We start from the raw sequence: 25,378 nt of genomic DNA on the forward strand, positions 1-25,378 counted from the left end.
GTGTAGTAGGTAAAAGGACTAGATGGAATCGAGTTTGTCAAATGTGTCAGGAACATTTCCTTCAACAGTATGTAGAAGTCCAAGTGAGAGAGTGTGCAATACTTGATCTGCTATTAAGGAATGAAACAGGATCAGCTATTAAGGAATTAAACAGGGCAGCTGACAAAAGTTTGTGTAGTTAACATCCAGTGACCACAATGCCATTAGATTTAAAGTAAATATGCAAAACAATAGGTCTGGGTTGAGATTCTAAAATTGGAGAAAGACCAGTTTTGATGGTATCAGAAATGATCTAGCAAGAGTGGATGGGGTCAGGCTGTTTTCTGCAGTAGCAGGAACAAATAAGGTGCTTCTCAAGTATAATAAATGCAAGAGAACTCTTAAGAATGCAGGAGGGCTAAATGGCAGCATGAAGTTGTTGTAGCAGACAAAGTGAAAGAGAATCCCAAGGGATTCTACTAATATATTCAGAGTAAAAGGATGCAAGGTACAAAATTGGTCCTCTGGAAGACCAGAATGTAGTCCATGTGTGGAGCCAAAACAGTTCGGGGAAATCTTAAATGAATTCTTTGCATCTGTATTTACTCCGGAGATGGATTTAGAGTCTATAGAAGTGAGGCAAAGTGGCATCAACTTTATGGACCCTGTACAGATTATAGAGGAGGTGTTTGCTCCCTTGAGGCAAATCAGAGTGGATAAGTCCCTAGGGTTTGACCCTAAGGGAGCCAAGTGCAGAAATTGATGAGGCTGGTCAAGGAGGTTCAGTCACTCGGCATTCAGGATGAGGTATTAAACTGGATTAGACATTGGCTTTGTGGGAGAGGCCAGAGAGTGGCAAGTAGATGGTTGCCTCTCTGAATGGAGTCCTATGCCTAGTGGTGTGTTACAGGGATTGGTGATGGGTCTATTGTTGTTTGTCATTTATATCAATGATCTGGATGATAACATGGTTAAATGAATCAGCAAATTATTGGATAACACCAAGACTGGGGCTGTAGAGGTTTGCAGAGGGATTTGCATCAGTTGCTTGCATCATACACCAGGTGCTCTCTTCAGTTACCTGATGAGGTCACTGTTGCCTTTGGCCAGTGGCAGATGTGATCAGACAGTGCCCAATCTTCATAGAGTGTTTCGACTCTTAACCTCTACACCCTCCAGCTGGCAGGTCAGCAGTGGTGGCCAAGAAACTGCCCATTTGCTTCTGATTTCCAGCTCAACTCCTCTCGCCTGCTCCATATCCTGCAAGAGGCTCTTTCTGCTTCCCCCTCCCCCATCCTGTGAGCTGCTTGGTTCTTGCTCTTTTCATCAAGGCCCAGTGCAGGCAGCAACCTCCATGCTGACCTTGCCAGGAACCCTCTATAGCCGATCTCCACGGGGAACAGCCATGTCTGCCATCCATTGTCCTTGCACTCCTGGACTAAGGACTGGTACTTCAGGGCCTTCCTCTCATGAGCCTCCTCACATCCTTCATCCCATGGTACTGTGAGCTTCACCAGGATGACTTTCTTGTCTTCCGTGGACCACAGTATGATGTCTGGTGGAAGTGTGGTTTGCACCACCTCCGGGAACTGCAGCTTCCTCCCACATCAACCCTCATCTCCCATGATTTGACAGTTTGCAGCAGATTGGATTTAGGCCTCTTTAATATGACTGGTGTGGCCCTCTCCTTAATGAAAATGACTGCATTGTTTGTCTGTCTGCTAGCTGGTGTCTGTTTACACCTCTCCTGCTCCAATGTGTCAGCAAGGGACAGCAGGACCTTGTCGTAGCGCCACCTATACCATCCTTGTGTTAAAGCTGTTTTGCATCCTGAGGGTATGTGTGCCAGTGAACTCCACTGACCACAAAGCATGCACTTAGGGTTCTCTCTCAGCCCCCACATATGCAGCGGTAATGGTATAGAGAGAGTTTATACACGGACTGCAGAAGCAAAGAAATGTGGAAAGGCTCCAGTCTCCAAAGCTCTGCCCAGATGATCTTGCGCTTGGGAAGATCCCGTTTTGTCTAGGTGCCCTGTGACACCAACTCCATTGCCTTTGATAAGACCATAAGACAAAGGAGTAGAAGTTGGCCATTCGGCCCATCGAGTCTGCTCTGCCATTTTATCATGAGCTGATCCATTCTCCCATTTAATCCCACTCCCCCACCTTCTCACCATAACCTTTGATGCCCTGGCTACTCAGATACCTGTCAATCTCTGCCTTAAATACACCCAATGACTTGGCCTCCACTGCTGCCCGTAGCAACAAATTCCATAGATTCACCACCCTCTGGCTAAAAAACTTTCTTTGCATTTCTGTTCTGAATGGGCGCCCTTCAATCCTTAAGTCATGCCCTCTCGTACTAGATTCCCCCATCATGGGAAACAACTTTGCCATATCCACTCTGTCCATGCCTTTCAACATTTGAAATGTTTCTATGAGGTCTCCCCTCATTCTTCTAAACTCCAAGGAATACAGTCCAAGAGCGGACAAACGTTCCTCATATGTTAACCCTCTCATTCCCAGAATCATTCTAGTGAATCTTCTCTGTACCCTCTCCAACGTCAGCACATCCTTTCTTAAATAAGGAGCCCAAAACTGCCCACAGTACTCCAAGTGAGGTCTCACCAGCGCCTTATAGAGCCTCAACATCACACCCCTGCTTCTATACTCTAGAAATGAATGCCAACATTGCATTCGCCTTCTTCACTACCGACTCAACCTGGAGGTTAACCTTAAGGGTATCCTGTACGAGGACTCCCAAGTCCAGTTGCATCTCAGAACTTTGAATTCTTTCTCCATTTAAATAATAGTCTGCCCATTTATTACTTGTGCCAAAGTGCATAACCATACACTTTCCAACATTGTACTTCATTTGCCACTTCTTTGCCCATTCTTCCAATCTATCCAAGTCTCTCTGCAGACTCTCCGTTTCCTCAGCATTACCGGCCCCTCCACCTATCTTCATATCATCAGCAAACTTAGCCACAAAGCCATCTATTCCATAATCCAAATTGTTGATGTACAATGTAAAAAGAAGCGGCCCCAACACGGACCCCTGTGGAACACCACTGGTAACCGGCAGCCAACCAGAATAGGATCCCTTTATTCCCACTCTCTGTTTCCTGTCAATCAGCCAACACTCTATCCACGTATGTAACTTTCCCGTAATTCCATGGGCTCTTATCTTGTTAAGTAGCCTCATGTGTGGCACCTTGTCAAAGGCCTTCTGAAAATCCAAATATACAACATCCACTGCATCTCCCTTGTCTAGCCTACTGGTATTTTCCTCAAAAAATTGTAATAGGTATGTCAGGCAGCATTTTCCTTTAAGGAATTCATGCTGAGTTCTGCCTATTTTGTCATATGCCTCCAGGTACTCTGTAACCTCATCCTTGATAATCGACTCTAACAACTTTCCAACCACCGATGTCAAGCTAACAGGTCTATAATTTCCTTTTTGCTTCCTTGCCCCCTTCTTAAATGGCAGAGTGACATTTCCAATCTTCCAGTCCTCCGGAACCATACCAGAATCTATCGACTTTTGAAAGATCATCGCTAATGCCTCCGCAATCTCCACAGCTACTTCCTTCAGAACATGAGGGTGCATTCCATCTGGTCCAGGAGATTTATCTACCTTTAGACTATTCAGCTTTCTGAGTACGTTCTCTGTCATAATTGTGACTGTGCACACTTCTCTTCCCTGCCACCCTTGTATGTCCAGTATACTGCTGATGTCTTCCTCAGTGAAGACTGATGTAAAATACTCGTTCAGTTCCTCTGCCATCTCCTTATCTCCCATTACAATTTCTCCAGCATCATTTTCTATCGGTCCTATATCTACTCTCACCTGTCTTTTACTCTTTATATACTTGAAAAAGCTTTTCGTATCCTCTTTGATATTATTTGCTAACTTTCTTTCATAGTTAATCTTTTCCCTCTTAATGACCTTCTTGGTTTCCTTTTGTAAGGTTTTAAAAACTTCCCAATCCTCTGTATTCCACTAATTTTTGCTTCCTTGTATGCCCTCTCCTTTGCTTTAACTTTGGCTTTGACTTCTCTTGTCAACCATGGTTGCATCCTTTTTCCATTTAAAAATTTCTTCTTTTTTGGAATATACTTGTCGTGCACCTTCCTCACTTCTCACATAAACTCCAGCCACTGCTGCTCTGCCGTCTTTCCCGCCAGTGTCCCTTTCCAGTCAACTTTGGCCAGTTCCTCTCTCATGCCACTGTAATTTCCTTTACTCCACTGAAATACCGACATCAGATTTCAGCTTCTCTTTTTCAAATTTCACAGTGAACTCAATCATGTTATGATCACTGCCTCCTAAGGGTTCTTTCACCTCAATCTCTCTAATCACTTCCGGTTCATTACACCTTTTGTCCTCACGGTTCCGTACCTCTATCTGGACCATGTCACGTCTATCCGTTGCACTGCTCTCCCCCATCATTGGAAGTGTGCAGAGCCAAGGCCTTGCCATACCAGGCATGGGTTGCCGATTGGAAAAATGGGCTGAAAATGGCAGATGGAATTTAATGCAGACAAGTCTGAGGTTTTGCACTTCGGTAGGACCAACCAGGTGGGTCTTACACAGTGAACGGTCGGGCACTGAGGAGTGTGGTAGAACAAAGGGATCTGGGAATACAAATCCATAATTCATTGAAAGTGGTAGATAGGGTTGTAAAGAAAGCTTTTGGGATATTGGCCTTCATAAATAAATGCATTAAGTACAGGGGATGGGATGTTATGCTGAAGTTGTATAAGACATTGCAAGGCCTAAAAGAGTACTGTGCACAGTTTTGGTCACCTAACTGCAGGGAAGATGTAAATAAGGTTGAAAGAGTACAGAGAAAATCTGCTGGGTTGGGAGGACCTGAGTCATAAGGAAAGGTTGAATAGATTAGGACTAAATTCCTTGGAATGTCGAAGATTGAGAGGAAATTTGATAGAGAAATACAAAATTATGAGGGGTATAGATAGGATAAATGCAAGCAGGCTTTTTCTATGGAGGTTGGGTAGGACTACAACCAGAATGTCATGGGTTAGGAGTGAAAGGTGAGAATTTTAAGGGGAACATGAGAGGGAACTTCTTCACTCAGAGGATAGTGAGATTGTGGAATGAGCTACCTGCGCAAGTGGTGCATGGGAGCTTGATTTCAATGTTTAAGAGAAGTTTGGATAGGTACAGGGATGGTAGGGCTATGGTGGGCTATGGTCCCATTGCAAGTCGATAAGAGTGGCAGTTTAAAGGGTATGGGGATGGACTAAATGGGCTGAAAAGCCTGTTTCTGTGTTGTACTTTTCTATAACTCTGAATAATTCCTACAGTAGTGTGAGAGCATGCTGCTGGCTGGCAATTGGGCAATCTTCACTTTAAACATCTTATTGTATGCAGACTGGGTGTTATTTGTGAAGAGAGGCATGGGCGGTCACAACAAGGACAGGCTTGTTCACATCATCTCTGGAGGGGACTTTAAAATGGACGTCCACGCTCATAGATAGAGGGGACTGAATACAATGGTAGCAGCTCATCCTTGTAAGTTCTGCATCTGTAATTAAAGTCTGAAATAAGAGAGTCTGCAGATGTTGGAGTCTGGAGCAGCAAACAAACCGCTGGGGGAGTTCAGCAGGTCAGGCAGCATCTATGGAGAAAAAGACCCTTCATCGGGACTGGGAAGGAAGGGGGCAGAAGCCAGAATAAAATTGGGGATGGGGAGAGAAAGAGAAAGATAGCAGGTGACGAGTGAGACCAGGTGAGGGGAAATATGGGTGGGGGAGAGGGATGAAATGGGAAACTGCGAGGTGATAGGTAGAAGAGATAAACAATTGAAGAAGGAGGACTCTGATAGGAGGGAACAGTGGACTATGGAAGAAGGGGCCCACAAGTTAGCCAGTCACAGATCGCCTGCATTTCCTTAGCAAGTCAGAGTGAGGCTCCTCTGTCTCCATACTAGTTGTGGTGTTTTTGTCTCCTGGCTCCAGTGTTAAGGGTAATGAACATGGAGCCTGTTTGGGTTTAATGAAGGACACTGTTTTAGTTAGCTGCAAGCTTTGAAATGGAATTGTTCTAATTGTTCCGCTCCAAACCTCTCCACCCTGTCTGCCCAGAATCCCAGATGAAACTAGAGACTCTCACCCTGCCTGGGCTCTCCCACATCTCTGTGGTCCAGCTCTGCCCAGTGGAGCTGGAAGGTTCAGCTCCCAGTCTTCTGTACCAGCAAGGAGGCCTGAAACTACAAGTAAACCTACACCCAGTTGCTTAGAGTATAGACCCTTAGATCCACATCAAACTGTTGTTAATTAAACTAATCCCTATGCCTACAAAATGTCCACACTCCTCTTTTCTCTGCACATTCCCGTGCCTATCTGAGACTCTTAAGGGTCTCTCGTATTTGCCCTCACTACGACCAGCAGCATGTTTCAGACATCAACCACTCTGTGTATAAAAAAAACTTGTCCCACACGTCTCTTGAACTTTCCTTCTCACCTTAAATGCATGTTCTCTGCTATTAGACATTTCAACCCTGAGAAAGGATATTTACTGGATGTCTAATCTATCTCTGCCTTCCAGAAGTTTATAAACTTATATAGATTTCCCCTCAGCCTCTACCACTCCTGAGAAAACAATCCTAGTTTGGTCAACTTTTCTCAGAACACATGTCCTCTAATCAGTCCTGCCAAAGGGTCTCGGCCCGAAACATCGACAGTACTTTTTCTATAATGCTGCCTGGCCTGCTGAGTTTTTCCAGCATGTGTGTGTTGATTGGATTTCTAGCAATTGCAAATTTTCTTTGTTTGTCCTCTAATCCAAGCAGCATCCTGGTAAACCTCTTCTGCACCCTCTCTAAAGCCTCCAAATCCTTCCTGTACAGGGGAGGCAAGAAATGAATGCAGATACAGCTGAACCAGAGTTTTATAAAACTGCAACGTAACTTCTTGACTTGAGAACTCAGTGCTTCAACTAAGAAAAGCAGGCATGCTGTACACTTTCCTTACCATGGAAATGGTGATAGAATCATAGAGCAGAATTCATCTACACTGACTAGTGGCTACCAATGCACATTAATCCCATTACTCAGCCCTTGATCCAAGGCCTGGGAAATTCACAAGGATTATCCAGCCCAGTAGACAAAAATCAGTGTTTTCGTCTGCTTCTGCTCTTGAAGAACACCTTGCGAATATTTTAATTAAGGAGTAGCACAGCAGAGTAACAGTTACCGTGATGATGTTAGAGACTTGGGTTCAATTCTGCTGCTGTTTGTGAGGAACATAGAAATGTAGAAAACCTACAACACAATACAGGCCCTTCGGCACACAAAGTTATGCCAAACATGTCTCTACCTTAGAAATTGCTAGGGTTACTCATAGCCCTCTATTTTTCTAAGCTCCATGTACCTATCCAAAAGTCTCTTAAAAGACCCTATCGGTTCTGAGTTGGATGATCAGCCAGGATCATAATAAATGGCGGTGCAGGCTCCAAGGGCCGAATGGCCTACTCCTGCACCTATTTTCTATGTTTCTATGTATCCTCCTCCACCACCATTGCCAGCAGCCCATTCCACGCACTCACCACTCTCTGAGTAAAAAAAACTTACCCCTGACATCTCCTCAGTACCTAATCCCCAGCACCTTAAACCTGTGCCCTCTTGTGGAAACCATTTCAGCCCTGGGAAAAATCTGACTATCCACACGATCAATGCTTCTCATCATCTTATACATCTCTATCAGGTCACCTCTCATCCTCCGTCGCTCCAAGGAGAAAATCCCAAGTTCACTCAACCTGTCTTCATAACGCATGCTCCCCAGTCCAGGCAACATCCTTGTAAATCTCCTCTGCACCCTTTCTGTGGTTTCCACATCCTTCCCGTAGTGAGGTGACCAGAACTGAGCACAGTACTCCAAGTGGGGTCTGACCAGGGTCCTATATAGCTGCAACATTACCTCTTGGCTCCTAAATGCAATTCCACAATTGATGAATGCCTTCTTAACCACAGAGTCAACCTGCGCAGCTGCTTTGAGCATCCTATGGACTTGGAACCCAAGATCCCTCTGATCCTCCACACTGCCAAGAGTCTTACCATTCATACTATATTCTGCCATCATACTTGAGTTTGTATATTCTCTCCTTGACCACAAGGCTTTCCGCTGGGTGCTCTGGTTTCCTCCCACATTCCAAAGGCGTACAAGTTGAAGGTTAATTACAAGGATGTAATGGATAGCATGCGCTCATTGGGCCAAAAGGGACTGCAAGACATAGGGGGAGAATTAGGCCATTCAGCCATGATCTTATGAATGGTAGAGCAGGTTCGATGGGCCAGATGGCCTACTCCTGTTTCTTATGTTAAGTCTGCACCGCCATTCCATTACGGCTGCTCCCGGATCCTGCTCAACCCCACATGCCTGACTTCTCGCCATATCCTTTGATGCCGTGACCGATTAGGAAACCATCAACTTCCACCTTAAATATACCCACTGACTTGGACTCCACTGCAGTCTATGGCAGATTCACTACCCTCTGGCTAAAAAAAATTCCTCCTTACCTCTGTTCTAAAGGGTCATCCCTCAATTTTGAGGATGTGCCCTCTATTCTGAATACCCCCACCATAGGAAACATCCTCTCCACATCCACCCTATCTAGTCTTTTAAACATTCGGTAGGTTTCAATAAGATCCCTTCTGCATTCTTCTAAATTCCAGTGAGTACAGGCCCAAAGCTGCCAAATGCTTGTTAACCCCTTCATTCCTGGAATCAGCCTCGTGAACCTCCCCGGACTCTCTCCAATGTCAGCACATCCTTCCTGAGATACTGTTAACTCCAAGTGCGGCCTGACTAGTGTCTTATAAAGGCTCGCCATTATCTCCTTGCTTTTATATTCTATTCCCCTTGAAATAAATACCAACATTGCATTTGTCTTCTTTACCACAGACTCAACCTGTGAATTAACCTTCTGGGAGTCTTGCACGAAGACTCCTAAGTCCCTTTGCACCTCTGATGTTTGAACCTTCTCCCCATTTAGATAATAGTCTGCTCTATTGTTCCTTTTACCAAAATGCATTATCATACATTTCCCAACACTATTCCATCTGTCACCTTTTTGCCCATTCTTCCAATTTGTCTAAGTCCTGCTTCAATCTCATTGCTTCCTCATCACTACCTACCCCTCCACCTATCTTCATATCATTCACAAATTTTGCCACAAAACCATCAATTCCACTATCTAAATCATTGACAAACAATGAAAAGTAGCAGTCCTAATACTGACCCCTGAGGAACACCATTTGTCTCTGGCAGCCAACCAGAAAAGGCCCCTTTTATTCCCATTTGCTGCCTCCTGCATGTCAGCCATTCCGCTATCCATGCCAGTATCTTCCATGTAATGCCGCAGGAATTTATCTTGATAAGCAGCCTCATGTGTGGCACCTTATCAAACTCCTATCTGAATAGCCAAGTAAATGACATCCACTACCTCTCCTTTGTCCACCCTGCTTGTTACTTCCTCGAATACATGCTGTATCTCTGAATGAAAATGTAATGGCATTGGGCTAATCATACCAACGAGAAGCCGACAGTTCTACTGGGTAATCATACCATTGGGCTAATCGTACCAATAACAAGCCGACAGTTCTACTGGGTAATCATACCATTGGGCTAATCGTACCAATAACAAGCCGACAGTTCTGCTGGGTAATCATACCATTGGGCTAATCGTACCAATAACAAGCCGACAGTTCTACTGGGTAATCATACCATTGGGCTAATCGTACCAATAACAAGCCGACAGTTCTACTGGGTAATCATACCATTGGGCTAATCGTACCAATAACAAGCCGACAGTTCTGCTGGGTAATCATACCATTGGGCTAATCGTACCAATAACAAGCCGACAGTTCTGCTGGGTAATCATACCATTGGGCTAATCGTACCAATAACAAGCCGACAGTTCTACTGGGTAATCATACCATTGGGCTAATCGTACCAATAACAAGCCGACAGTTCTACTGGGTAATCATACCATTGGGCTAATCGTACCAATAACAAGCCGACAGTTCTGCTGGGTAATCATACCATTGGGCTAATCGTACCAATAACAAGCCGACAGTTCTGCTGGGTAATCATACCATTGGGCTAATCGTACCAATAACAAGCCGACAGTTCTACTGGGTAATCATACCATTGGGCTAATCGTACCAATAACAAGCCGACAGTTCTGCTGGGTAATCATACCATTGGGCTAATCGTACCAATAACAAGCCGACAGTTCTGCTGGGTAATCATACCATTGGGCTAATCGTACCAATAACAAGCCGACAGTTCTACTGGGTAATCATACCATTGGGCTAATCGTACCAATAACAAGCCGACAGTTCTACTGGGTAATCATACCATTGGGCTAATCGTACCAATAACAAGCCGACAGTTCTGCTGGGTAATCATACCATTGGGCTAATCGTACCAATAACAAGCCGACAGTTCTGCTGGGTAATCATACCATTGGGCTAATCGTACCAATAACAAGCCGACAGTTCTGCTGGGTAATCATACCATTGGGCTAATCGTACCAATAACAAGCCGACAGTTCTGCTGGGTAATCATACCATTGGGCTAATCGTACCAATAACAAGCCGACAGTTCTACTGGGTAATCATACCATTGGGCTAATCGTACCAATAACAAGCCGACAGTTCTACTGGGTAATCATACCATTGGGCTAATCGTACCAATAACAAGCCGACAGTTCTGCTGGGTAATCATACCATTGGGCTAATCGTACCAATAACAAGCCGACAGTTCTGCTGGGTAATGTGGTTTATATGTGGTGTTTGTAACATCAGGCCTCCTTGACACAGAATCGTCCACCGCCTTCTTCTGACAGCAGCAATGGTGCCAGATTCTGACCATCTTTCAGGAAAAACTTCCTATCTGGCCTCTCAACTGCACAACCAGCATGAAAGCAAGCTCTTTGGGCCATCAAAACCATCAGTCAACCACTTACATTATTCCAATTCATCCTATGTTATTCCAGTGTTTTATTCTCACTTTATTCTCACATTCTCTCCACAGATTTTATCACTCTCCTACACATTACACGTAATTTACAGCAGACAATTATTCTATCACCCCATATGTCTTTGGGAGGTTGGTGGAGACCAGAGCACTAAGACAAAACACACACAGTCACAGGAGGGATCGTGCAAACTCCACACAGACAGCAGCCCAGGTCGGGGTTGAACCCAGGTTTCGGGCGCCTATGCTACTCTGCTACCCTAGTTTTCACTGATGTTTTTAATGTGCTTCCATTTGATCACATTTTTAAACACAGTACTTGCTATTTATTCTTCTTCTTCACGTGCCTTGCGCGTTACACACCTAGGCGATTATGGCTTCCCGCATCGAACGATCCCATGCTGCATCAATGATATCTCGCACACTTAGATCTGTTAGTTCTTTCATAGTGTCCATATATTTTCTTCTGTGCCTTCCTCTTCTGCGTTTCCCAGGCATGCGGCCTTGTAATGTAAGGCATTCTGTTTCTCCCTTTCTGATGACACGACCCAGGAATTTAAGTTTCCTCTCATTTAAAGATCTTCTTGTATGGGCACTTTGGAGTACTATCTCATTAGTTACCCTATCTCTATATAATATTTTCAGCATTCTTCTAAGAAACCATGTTTCTGTCGCTTCTAAGTTTCTTTGGAGTTCTGGTGTTGCAGGTCACATTTCGGAAGCGTACAGCAAGATTGACCAGTTGTAACATATTAGTAACCTAAGCCTTGTTGTCATAGAAATGTGTCTGTTGGTAAAAATGGGTTTCATTTTTTGGACGTAATCACGAGGAATTCTGCAGATGCTGAAAATTCAAGCAACACACATCAAAGTTGCTGGTGAATGCAGCAGGCCAGGCAGCATCTCTAGGAAGAGGTACAGTCGATGTTTTGGGCCGAGACTCTTCATCAGCACTAACTGAAGGAAGATCTAGTAAGAGATTTGAGAGGGGGAGGGGGAGATCCAAAATGATAGGAGAAGACAGGAGGGGGAGGAATGGAGCCAAGAGCTGGATAGATGATTGGCAAAAGGGATTAAGCAGGATCTCCCAGTGGCCACACATTTTAATTCCACATCCCATTCCCATTCTGATATGTCTATCCACGGTCTCCTCTACTGTAGAGATGAAGCCACACTCAGGTTGGAGGAACAACACCTTATATTCCGTCTGGGTAGCCTCCAACCTGATGGCATGAACATCGACTTCTCTAACTTCCGCTAATGCCCTACCTTCCCCTCGTACCCCATCTGTTATTTATTTTTATACACACATGCTTTCTGTCTCTCCTTTTTCTCCCTCTGTCCCTCTGACTATACTCCTTGCCCATCCTCTGGGTTTTCCCCCCTCCCCCTTTTCCTTCTCCCTAGGCCTCCTGTCTCATGATCCTCTCGTATCACTTTTGCCAATCACCTGTCCAGCTCTTGGCTCCATCCCTCCCCCTCCTGTCTTCTCCTATCATTTTGGATCTCCCCCTCCCACTTCCAAATCTCTTACTAACTCTTCCTTCAGTTAGTCCTGACGAAGGGTCTCAGCCTGAAACGTCGACTGTACCTCTTCCTAGAGATGCTGCCTGGCCTGCTGCGTTCACCAGCAACTTTGATGTGTGTTGCTTCACTTTTTGAAAGTTGGTTTTGACAATGGCAAGTCTTTTTTTTTATTTCTACTTTACTTCTAGCATCTTGCAATATAAAGCTACCAAGGTAATTAAAGCAGGTCTTTTGTTCAATCTTTTGGTTACCGATGTACAGTTGGCAGTTGGGAGTTGCTATTTATAAGCAACTTTTAAAAATTACACATATTGTAACTCATCCAGAGGTGGGAAAATCTTTAGATAACATGAGCTGTCAAAAGGCCATCAGGGAGAAGCCTTGGTTTGCACAGTTGAGGTTTTGTTGCCACTCCAGTTATATCCAAGTGAGCTAAATGAATGCCATAGTCGATGTTCAACATGATCTAACTCATCTTTATTTTATTCATTTAGAGACACAGCATGGTAACAGATTCTTCCTGCCCAACGAGCCCATGCTGGCCAAGTACACCTGTGTGACCCATTAGGCCAGGCAGCATCTCTAGGAAGAGGTACAGTCGACGTTTCAGGCCGAGGCCCTTCGTCAGGACTAACTGAAGGAAGTCAGTTAGTCCTGACGAAGGGCCTCGGCCTGAAACGTCGACTGTACCTCTTCCTAGAGATGCTGCCTGGCCTGCTGCATTCACCAGCAACTTTGATGTGTGTTGCTTGAATTTCCAGCATCTGCAGAATTCCTGTTGTTTGTGTGACCCATTAACCTACTAACTTGTACATCTTTGCCATGTGGAAGGAAACCCACATGATCATGGGGAGAACATAGAAATTCCTTCCAGACAGTGGTGGAATTGAACCAGGATTGCTGGTGTTACACTAACTGCCATGTTATGGTGCCACCTGATACCCCGCGCCCCACGGAGATGGTGTTTTTCTTGGTTTATCACTTGAATGTCATTAATCTCTTTTCTCTTCTCCCTCTTCTCAAGCAATGAACACAGTTCTCCTCAGCAACCTCTTTTCCCTCCCCCGGATTGCCTACGCCATGTCTGAGGATGGACTGCTCTTCAAGGTGTTTTCACAGGTGAATCCGATCACCAAGGTCCCTGTGATCGGCATTGTGGCCTTTGGAATCCTGATGGCCATCATGGCACTAGTGTTTGACCTGGAATCTCTGGTGCAGTTCCTATCCATCGGAACACTGCTGGCCTACACCTTCGTCGCTGCCAGCATCATTGCGTTGCGATACCGGGTGGAAAAACCCGACTCTACCCAGTTGCCAGCACCAAGTCAAAATCCTGAACCCCAGGACAGTGGGGGACTGAAAGAGTATGAGTCTTTTTCGGATAAACTCCAGCTGGTGGAGAGGCAAAAGTCAACCAAAGTGAAAAGGCAGCCAGGTCAACTGAAGTCCTCCTTTGAGCCTTATTTACGCTTCCTGGATGACTTTGCTCCAGGAGAAATTGTGACAGTGGCAGTAGTCACTCTGGTGGGCTGTTCGGCTTGCCTGGGTTGCATAGTGATCTTTGGTAGTAGCTACCTCCATCTGCCACAGTGGGCTTTCATTTTATTCACCATCTTCTTTACAACTGGCTTTCTCCTCAGCTTGTTCCTCATATGGATTCATGAGCAGCAGCAAAAACTGAGTACCTTTCAGGTAAGTCCTTGCAAGCTTCGCTGTCATCTCAGGCAGAGTTTGGCATGACACAGAACTGGCATGGATAACTTCCCTCACCTCAACTCCAAATTCTGGAGGTGGAGGGGAAGTAACTGCTCTTCAGTGTTTCAGGAACAGCTTCTTCCCCTCCACCATCAGATTTCTAAATGGACAATGAACCCATGAACACTACCTCACTATTTTGTACTACTCATTTAATTTTTTAATATACAGTATTTCTTATTGTAATTCATAGCTTTTTACTGTATTATGTTGTACTGCTGCCACAAAACAACAAATTTCACAACACATGTCAGTGATGTTAAACCTGACTCTAATCCTGACTCCACAACCTACAGACTCACTTTCAAGGACTCTACAACTCATGTTCTCAGTACTATTATTATTTTTTAATTTGCTTGATTTGTCTTCTTTTGCATATTGGTTGTTTGGTAGTCTTTGCTTATGTACAGTACTTTTCTTAAATTCTATTGTATTCCTTTATTTTCCTGTAAATTCTTCACAAAGAAGAATATTGTGACAAATATGTACTTAATTTACTTTGAAGTTTGACTTTGAATGGTTTGAGTTATCACTGGCAGAAAGTGTGTGAGGGTGTCTGATGTTGAAAGGCCAGAAACACCCAATGCCTCCAGGTTACATTGGCGACAATGTGTCCCAGTGCATCCTAGAATATCTCTCAGCATCATGCAAGCTGAATTAGATCTTGAACTGAAATGGTGTTCTAGGTCATAAACCTATCAGAAAATAAATTCTATCTATTATTTCCTCATTTAAGACTTAGCCTGCCATTTCAGCTCACACTCTGTGGCAACACACACAACATGCTGGAGGAACTCAGCAGGTCAGGCAGCACCTATGGAAAAGAATAAACAATCGGCATTTTGGCCGAGACCCTTCATCAGGACTGTAGGTCGGAAAAGTCGACTGTTTAATTCCCCTCCATAGATGCTGCCTTACTCACTGAGTTCATCCAGCACTTTGTGTGTGTTGTTCAAGATTTATGGCATCTGTAGAATCTCTTGTGTCTCATAAACTGATGCTTTCTGGTATAAGTATGCAAACTTGACAGCAATAATTGGAAAGATAAATTGTTGCACAAAGTGCTATGAATAGTGGGTTCTACTGAACTGCTGCTCACTGGATGCTTTTTTGTTTTTCCACTCCATTCTCTGTAATCACTAGAGACTGTTGTGCGTGAAAATCCCAGGAGATCAGCCGTTTCTGAGATACTCAAACTACCCCATCTGACACCAAAATCATTAGGGTTAGATCACTTGGATCACATTTCTTCCCCATTCTGAAGTTTGGTCTGAACAACAACTGAACCTCTTGACCATGTTTGCCTGCTTTTATGCATTGAGTTACTGCCACATGATTTCTGCATTAACGAGCAGGTGTACAGATGTGCCTAATAAAGTGGCCACTGAGTGTATTCCTGAGTCATGAACAATTAACCAGTTATCCAGCATGAAGTCCAAGTCAAATTCCACCCTTCACATTTTGGATCCACCCATACAGAATATTCAATCTATCTCGTGTTTCTCTAAACGCTGCTCTTGGCACATGCTAAGATCCTCGCCCATACATGCTTTCCGCAACAGCACTGACTCTCTGTCTCAGGGCTACCCTGGATAGAGTGGGCATGTGGAGGATGTGTCCATAGTAGGAGAGTCTAAGATCCCAGAGCACAGATTCAGAATAAAGCGACATACCTTTAGAACAGTACTTGCAGTGGTTAGAGGAAAATTGGATCAGCCATGATGACGATGGGCCAAATGGCCTAATTCTGCTCCTATATCTTATGGCCTAAAGGTTAGTGCAATGCTTTACAGCAGCTAGCTGTAAAATAGGGGTTTGATTCTCTCCACTGTCTGAGAGGAGTTTGTATGTTATAACACAATTAGATGTTCCGCCATTCTGCTGTGGCTGATTTTTTTCCCCCTCAACACCATTCTCCTGCCTTCTCCCTGTAAACTTTGATGTCCTGACTAATCAAGAACCCATTAACCTCTGCTTTAAATATACCCGATGACTTGGCCTCCACAGCCACCTGTGGCAGTGAATTCCACAGATTCACCACTCTCTGGCTAAAGAAATTCCATCTCATCCTCATTCTAAATGGACGACCATCTAGTGTTGAAAGGACTAGAAAAGGTGAATGTAGAGAGGATGTTTCCTATGGTGGGGGTATCCAGAACGAGAGGGCACAGCCTCAAAATTGAGGGATGACCTTTTAGAATGGAGGAAAGGTGGATTTTTTTTTTTTTAGCCAGAGAGTGGTGAATCTGTGGAATGCTCTGCCTCAGACTGCAGTGGAGGCCAAGCTCGTGGGTATATTTAAGGCGGAAGTTGATAGTTTCCTGATCGGTCAGGGCATCAAAGGGATTATGGCGAGAAGGCAGGTACATGGGATTGAGTGGGATCAGCCATGATGGATAGTGGAGTGGATTCGATGGGCTGAATGGCTTAATTCTGCTCCTACGTCTTATGGTCTTAAGGATCTCTGGTCCTTGAATCACCCTCTACAGGAAACATTCTCACCATATCCATTCTGTCTAGGTCTTTCAAAATTTGATAGGCTTCAATGAGATCCCCCTCATTCTTCTAAACTTCAGCAAGTACAGGCACAGAGCTAACAAACGCTCATTTGTTAACCCTTTCATTCATGGGATCATTCTTGTGAACCTCCACTGGACTCTCTTCAATGCCAGCACATCCTTTTCTTAAATAATGGGCCCAAAACTGCTCACAGTACTAGTGCAGTCTGACCAATGCCTTATAAAGCCTCAGCATCACATCCTTGGCCTTAAATTCTAGTCCTTTGAAAATGAATGCTAACATTGCATTTGCATTGCTTACCACTAACTCAACCTGCAAGTTAACCTGTAGGGAATCATGCATGAGGACTCCCAAATCCCTTTACACCTCTGGTTTTTGAATTTTAACCCCATTTAGAAAACAGACTATGCCTTTATTCCTTCCACCAAAGTGCATGACCATACACTTCCCTACACTATCTTCCACTTCTTTGCCCATTTTCCCAATCTGTCCAAGTCCTTTCTCAACACTACCTGCTCCTCCACCTGTCTTTATATTGTCTGCAAACTAGGCCATAAAACTATCAATTACATCATCCGAATCATTCGTGTATAATGTGAAAAGGAGCAGTTCTTTTTACCATCCCCTGTGGAACACCACTGGTCACCAACAGCCAACCAGAAGTTTTTTCCCCACTCTGCCTCATTTCATTTAAGATTAGATTAGATTTATCTGCCACATGTGTATCAAAACAAACAGTGAAATGCCGTGGGGATTGTGCTGGACAGATTGGCAGGTATGATATTGTGGCCATCACTGAGACGTGGCTAAAGGATGCATGTCTCTGGAAGCTGAACGTCCAAGGATACGCGGTGTATCGGAAGGATAGGAAGGTAGGCAGAGGGGGAGGCGTGGCTTTATTGGTAAGAAATGATATTAAATCATTAGAAAGAGGTGATATAGGATTGGAAGGTACAGAATCCTTATGGGTTGAGCTAAGAAATCGCAGGGGTAAAAGGACCCTGATGGCAGTTATTTATAGGCCTCCAAACAGCTGCAGTGATGTGGACTAGAAATTACAACAGGAAATAGAAAAGGCTTGTCAGAAGAGCAGTGTTATGATAATTGTGGGGGATTTTAACATGCGAGTGGATTGGGAAAATCAGGTCGGCACTGGATCTCAAGAGAGAGAATTTGTAGAATGTCTGCGAGGTGGCTTTTTAGAACAGCTCATTGTTGAGCCCACTAGGGGATCGGCTGTACTGGACTGGGTATTGTGTAATGAACCGGAGGTTATTAGGGAGATTGAGGTGAAGGAACCCTTAGGAGGCAGTGATCATAACATGATTGAGTTCACTGTGAAATTTGAAAAAGAGAAGCCGAAATCTGATGTGTCAGTATTTCAGTGGAGTAAAGGAAATTACAGTGGCATGAGAGAGGAACTGGCCAAAGTTGACTGGAAAGGGACACTGGCGGGAAAGACAGCAGAGGCTGGAGTTTATGCGAGAAGTGAGGAAGGTGCAAGACAACGTTTCTCCGCTCTTCCTTGGAGTTTAGAAGATTGAGGGGAGACCTCATAGAAACATTTCGAATGTTGAAAGGCATGGACAGAGTGGATGTGGCAAAGTTGTTTCCCATGGTGGGGGAGTATAGAACGAGAGGGCATGACTTAAGGATTGAAGGGCGCCCATTCAGAACAGAAATGCGAAGAAATGTTTTTAGCCAGAGGGTGGTGAATCTATGGAATTTTTTGCCACAGGCAGCAGTGGAGGCCAAGTCATTGGGTGTATTTAAGGCAGAGATTGACAGGTATCTGAGTAGCCAGGGCATCAAAGTTTATGATGAGAAGGCGGGGGAGTGGGACTAAATGGGAGAATGGATCATCTCATGATAAAATGGCGGAGCAGACTCGATGGGCCGAATGGCCGACTTCTGCTCCTTGGTCTTATGGACACTTGGAGACCTGTCCAGCACAATCCCCACAAAACGAGGCATTTCACTGTTTGTTTCGATACACATGTAGCAGATAAATCTAATCTTATCTTAAATGAAATGAGGAAGAATTTCTTTAGCCAGAGTGGTGAATCTGCGGAATTCATTGTCATAAACGGCTGTGGAGTTCCAGTCATTGGATGTAAGGCAGAGATTGTTTGGTGAAGAAAGTGGATGGGCTACAGCAAAAGAAGACTACAAACATATACTCAGTGGCTACCTTATTAAGTACAAGAGGTACCAAATAAAGTGGCCACTTAGTTTAAAACAATACAGCACAGAAACAGCAATGTTGTGCCAAACTAATTAAACTAGTAATTAAAAGCCTATTCAATTGATCTGGTGAGGATAACAGACAATAAGTGCAGGAGTAGGCCATTCGGCCCTTCGAGCCAGCACTGCCATTCACTGTGATCATGGCTGATCATCCACAATCAGTACCCTGTTCCTGCCTTCCTCCCCATATCCCTTGACTCCGCTATCATTAAGAGCTCTATCTAACTCTTTCTTGAAAGCATCCAGAGAATTGGCCTCCACTGCCTTCTGAGGCAGAGCACTCCACAGATCCACAACTCACTGGGTGAAAAAGTTTTTCCTCAACTCTGTTCTAAATGGCCTACCCCTTATTCTTAAACTGTGGCCTCTGGTTCTGGACTCCCCCAACATCGGGAACATGCTTCCTGCCTCCAGCGTGTCCAATCCCTTAATAATCTTACATGTTTCAATCAGATCCCCTCTCATCCTTCTAAATTCCAGAGTATGCAAGCCCAGTTGCTCCAATCTTTTGACATATGACAGTCTCGCCATCCCGGGAATTAATTGCGTGAACCTCCGCTGCACTCTCTCAATAGCAAGAATGTCCTTCCTCAAATTTGGAGACCAAAACTGTACACAATACGCCAGGTGTGGTCTCACCAGGGCCCTGTACAACTGCAGAGGACCTCTTTGCTCCTATACTCAACTTCCCTTGTTACTTCAATGTAATTTACAATGAGTTGTATTACTGATACATTATATCTCCACAGGTTCCACTGGTGCCCTTGATTCCAGCTGTGAGTATTTTACTGAACGTGTTCCTGATGTTAAAGCTCAGTTTGATGACCTGGGTGAGATTTGCCATTTGGTTAGCTATAGGTATGAAAACTTCATTCTATCACTTGTTTCCCTATTTACTGAGGTCGTGTTGACCTGCTTGGAGATTTGTGAATCTGGGATATTGTTAACATAACACACAAAAACTGCAAAAGGGGAATTCAGCAGGTCAGGCAGCATCAAACCTCTAGCTCCTAAACAGCTCCCCAGTCTCGCAAGGTATTGGCATAAAGCACTTAACAGCACATCATTTGGTGCATTGGCTGGTAACATAAACACCACAATTCACTGTATTTTTGATAAATGAGGAAACCATAGAAACCATAGGAAAACTACAGCACAGAAACAGGCCTTTTGGCCCTTCTTGGCTGTATTGAACCATTTTCTGCCTAGTCCCACTGACCTGCACGCAGACCATATCCCTCCATACACCTCCCATCCATGTATCTGTCCAATTTATTCTTAAATGTTAAAGAAGAACCTGCATTTACCACCTCATCTGGCAGCTCATTCCACACTCCCACCACTCTCTGTGTGAAGAAGCCCCCCCCAAAATCCCCCAATGTTCTCTTTAAACTTTTCCCCCTTCACCCTTAACCCATGTCCTCTGGTTTTTTCCTCCCCTTGCCTCAGTGGAAAAAGCCTGCTTGCATTCACTCTAGCTATACCCATCATAATTTTATAGACACATAGAAAATAGGTGCAGGAGTAGGCCATTCGGCCCTTCGAGCCTGCACCGCCATTTATTATGATCATGGTTGATCCTCCAACTCAGAACCCCGCCCCAGCCTTCCCTCCATACCCCGTGACCCCCCGTAGCCACAAGGGCCATATCTAACTCCCTCTTAATTATAGCCAATGAACTGGCCTCAACTGTTTCCTGTGGCAGAGAATTCCACAGATTCACCACTCTCTGTGTGAAGAAGTTTTTCCTAATCTCGGTCCTAAAAGGCTATACCTCTATCAAATCTCCCCTCATTCTTCTACGCTCCAGGGAATAAAGTCCTAACCTATTCAACCTTTCTCTGTAACTGAGTTTCTCAACTCCCGGCAACATCCTTGTAAACCATCTCTGCACTCTTTCAACCTTATTAATATCCTTCCTGGAATTTGGTGACCAAAACTGAACACGATACTCCAGATTCAGCCTCACCGATGCCTTGTACAACCTCATCATAACATTCCAGCTCTTATACTCAATACTTTGATTAATAAAGGCCAATGTACCAAAAGCTCTCTTTACGACCCTATCTACCTGTGACGACACTTTTGGGGAATTTTGTATCTGTATTCCCAGATCTCTCTGTTCCACTGCACTCCTCAGTACCTTACCATTAACCCTGTATGTTCTACCTTGGTTTGTCCTTCCAAAGTGCAATACCTCACACTTGTCTGTATTAAACTCCATCTGCCATTTTTCATCCCATTTTTCCAGCTGGTCCAAATCCCTCTGCAAGCTTTGAAAACCTTCCTCACTGTCCACTACACCTCCAATCTTTGTATCATCAGCAAATTTGCTGATCCAATTTACCACATTATCATCCAGATCATTGATATAGATGACAAATAACAATGGACCCAGCTCTGATCCCTGTGGCACACCACTAGTCACAGGCCTCCACTCTGAGAAGCAATCCTCTACTACCACTCTTTGGCTTCTTCCATTGAGCCAATGTCTAATCCAATTTACCACCTCTCCATGTATACCTAGCCACTGAATCTTCCTAACTAACCTCCCATGCGGGACCTTGTCAAAGGCCTTACTGAAGTCCATGTAGACAACATCCACTGCCTTCCCTTCATCCACTTTCCTGGTAACCTCCTCGAAAAACTCCAATAGATTGGTCAAACATGACCTACCACGCACAAAGCCATGTTGACTGTCCCTAATAAGTCCCAGTCTATCCAAATGCTTGTAGATTCTGTCTCTTAGTACTCCCTCCAATAACTTACCCACTACCGACGTCAAATTTACTGGCCTATAATTTCTCGGGTTACTTTTCGATCCTTTTTTAAACAACGGAACAACATGAGCTATCCTCCAATCCTCCGTCACCTCACCCGTAGACACCGACATTTTAAATATATCTGCCAGGGCCCCTGCAGTTTCAACACTAGTCTCCTTCAAGGTTTATCCACTTTAATTTTAATTTGCCTCAAGATAGCAAGCACCTCCTCCTTTTCAATCTGTACAGTTTCCATGATTTGTTTCCCTTAATTCCATAGACTTCATGCCAGTTTCCTTAGTAAATACAGACGCAAAAAAAACCATTTAAGATCTCCCCCATTTCTTTTGGTTCCGCACATAGCCGACCACTCTGATCTTCAAGAGGACCAGTTTTATCCCTTACAACCCTTTTACTCTTAATATACCTGTAAAAGCTCTTTGGATTATCCTTCACTTTGACTGCCAAGGCAACGTCATGTCTTCTTTTAGCCCTCCTGATTTCCTTCTCAAGTACGTTTGTATTTTCTTGCACTTTTTATACTCCTCAAGCACCTTATTTACTCCCTGTTTCCTATACATGTCATACATTTCTCTCTTCTTTATCAGAGTTGCAATATCCCTTGAGAACCAAGGGTCCTTATTCCTATTCACTTTGCCTTTAATCCTGACAGGAACATACAAGCTCTGCACTCTCAAAATTTCTCCTTTGAAGGCTTCCCACTTACCGATCACATCCTTGCCAGGGAACAACCTGTCCCAATCCACGCTTTTTAGATCCTTTCTCATTTCTTCATATTTGGCCTTCTTCCAGTTCAGATCCTCAGGAGTCACCTATTTTCATCCAAAACTGCCTAAGGGTTGCACGGTAGCATAACGGTTAATGTAGTCACCTCACAGTGAGATGGGGTTCGATTCCCACCGCATCTGTAAGGAGTTTGTGTGTAATCCCCATGGCCCCATGGGTTTCCTTCAGGTGCTCCAGTTTACTCCACATTCCAAAGATATGCGGTGAGGTTTGTATGTTGTGCATGTTAAGTTGGCACTGGACTGCCCAGCACAATCCCACTGACTTAATTTGATGCGAACACTGCGTTTCACTGTTCATGTGACAAATAAAGCAAATCTTTAAGATCTTTATATTTACTTAACAAGTTCATTCAGCAGGGACAAGGCCCTCTGCCCTTCAATACTGTCCAAGCTATCAAAACCCATTACTCTAACCCTACATAAACGCCATCTTTTATTCTCCCCTCTTTCCCATCAGCTCTCCCTACACTCAACCACTTATCTCGTGGCCCAATTAATCTACCAACCAACATGCCTTTAGGATATGAGAAGACAAAGCACCCAGAGGAAACCTAGGCTGCCGTAAGGTGAATGTGGTGTGATTCAATGTTATGTCACCAATCTATCATTCTTTGATAACTTTGGGATGTTGTAGAGCATCAAAGGCAATAAACAGTCAACATTTTGGGCAGAGTGCTGATGAAGGATCTCGGCCTGAAACGTCAACTGTTTATTCCTCTCCTCAGGTGCTGCCTGACGTGCTGAGTTCCTCCAGCATTTGTGTGTGTTAGATTAGTAATGAAGTTGGTTTTTTATTATTATCAAATGCATCAAGATTCAGTGAAACCCTTGTCTTGCATTCTGTTTATACAGATCAAATTATTGTTGATAACTTTGGAGCTTCTAATACCATCTTCTCTGTTGAAAGGTTTTCTTGTCTATTTTGGTTATGGGATATGGAACAGCAAGGAGAACCTGAGAGAGCCCAGAGCTCGGAACGTCAGCGCCCGCTACATCGTACTCCCCAGCGGCAGCTTGGTGGAGACTGTCCAGACTGTGCAACCAGAATCACAGGGTGCCACAGGTTTGGGGGTGATGACTGAAGAAGAGGAGGGGAGATAGTAGTGAGCATGGGCCAGTCAACTTTGAGGGGGAAATTCCCTTCAATGCTTGCCCCTCTATAGCTGCCACCACCACCACCCTATGCCTCACTGTCCCAGAAGTAGACGGGCAGAGTCCCCGTACTCGTCACTGGGATTGCGGGGTTCTGGATCTCACCACTCGCTGCATTGATGTTCATTTCTCTCCATGGCTGCTGGAACTTAGTTCCAGATTGAAGCAAACAATGCACAAAACACTGGAGGAACTCAGCAGGTCAGACAGCATCTATGGAGAGGAAGAAACAGTCAATGGATTGGACCAAGACCCTTCATCAGGACTGTAAAGGAAGGGGCAAAAGCCAGAATAAGAAGGTGGGGGGAGGGGGAAAAGTACAAGCTGGCAGGTGATAGGGGAGAAGAGGTGGATGGGTGGGGGAGTGGGGGGGGGAAGGAGATAATTGGAAGAGGTAAGAGGGTTGAAGAGTAGCAATCTGATAGGAGAGTGGACCATGGGAGAAAGGAAAGGAGGAGGGGCACCAGAAGGAAGAGATGGGCAGTTGACAAAAAGAGAAAGGATGAGAGGGGAATTGGAATGAGGAATGGAAAAAGACAAACTGGGAGGGGGCAGAAATTACTGGAAGTTAGAGAAAATCGGTGTTACTGTCATGAGGTTAGGGGCTACCCAGATGGAATATAAAGAGTTGCTTCTCTGACCTGAATGTGGTCTCATTGTGGCAGTAGAGGAGGCCATGGACTGACATGTTGAGTGGAAATGGGAAGTCAAATTGAAACAGGTAACTTGGGGGAAGATCCTGCCTTTTGTGGCGGACAGATCAAAACCTCACAGTTGATCATTTCTAATTCAGTACAGGGGCTCACCACTAGGGGAGCACTTCAGGCAAATCCTTGACGTGGTGATTTGGGCATCACCTCTGCCTCTGATCAGATGATTCAGGGTTCACATCCCACTCCTGACACTTCAGTGCGTAAAATGAAGGCAGCTACTCCAGAATTGTCTACTGCTTGGGATATTGGTCCATCTGTTCTCTTCAATGGTTTTAATGTTTTTGCGGTACTGTTTAACATTCAGGGGAGCTTATCTCATCCTCCCAGTTGATACTTAATCCTGGCTCCACATTCCCCAAAATTAATCTGGTCATTATCACTAACACTTGAGGGAGTGTGAACAGACTGGTTACCACATTTTTCATGTAACAACAGTCAACCCCCCTCTGCTGTAATTCAATGGCTGGGATGTCACACAACTGAATACAAAGGTGCTGTGGAATTACAAGACTTGGAGTCACAGAGTAATACAGCATAGAAACAGGCCCTTCAGTCCATCTTATCCATGCTGACCACCATGCTTATCTCCCATTTACCCAAGTTTGGCACATATCCCTCTAAATCTTTCCTATTCGTGTACCCGTCCAGGTGCCCACTAAATGTCATTTATTGTACCTGTCTCAAGGACTTATGGTTTTTGTTCACTTTGTCACCACCCCCCCCCCGAAAGTATGAATCTGCTGATAGAAACCAAATCCGACTCCCCCCCCCCCCCCCGCAACAGCAGAGCAGGAAAATTATATAAAGCGGGGGGAAGAAAACAACCTGGGAACATCCCTATCCACACTAACTGGATATCAGGAATCAACACACTAGTTTGGGCCACTGCAAAAACTTTTTAATAA

At 44.5% G+C, this 25,378-nt stretch overlaps 1 protein-coding gene across 1 annotated transcript in view; it reads left to right on the top strand.

Annotated features, from left to right (window-relative positions):
* The window catches only part of slc7a4 (solute carrier family 7 member 4), a 305,139-nt gene extending 281,095 nt beyond the window's left edge, over nucleotides 1–24,044 (top strand). Inside the window, exons 3-5 of the mRNA XM_063034328.1 lie at nucleotides 13,540–14,207; nucleotides 19,787–19,895; nucleotides 23,516–24,044. Coding sequence (XP_062890398.1) covers nucleotides 13,540–14,207; nucleotides 19,787–19,895; nucleotides 23,516–23,709 — 971 coding nt within the window. The 3' untranslated portion in view covers nucleotides 23,710–24,044. The remainder of the gene's footprint in view (nucleotides 1–13,539; nucleotides 14,208–19,786; nucleotides 19,896–23,515) is intronic.
* The last annotated feature ends 1,334 nt before the right edge of the window (nucleotides 24,045–25,378 follow it).

This window comes from Mobula hypostoma, chromosome 27 (genome assembly GCF_963921235.1).
Source record: "Mobula hypostoma chromosome 27, sMobHyp1.1, whole genome shotgun sequence".
In the NCBI taxonomy this organism is placed as follows: Eukaryota; Metazoa; Chordata; class Chondrichthyes; order Myliobatiformes; family Myliobatidae; genus Mobula; species Mobula hypostoma.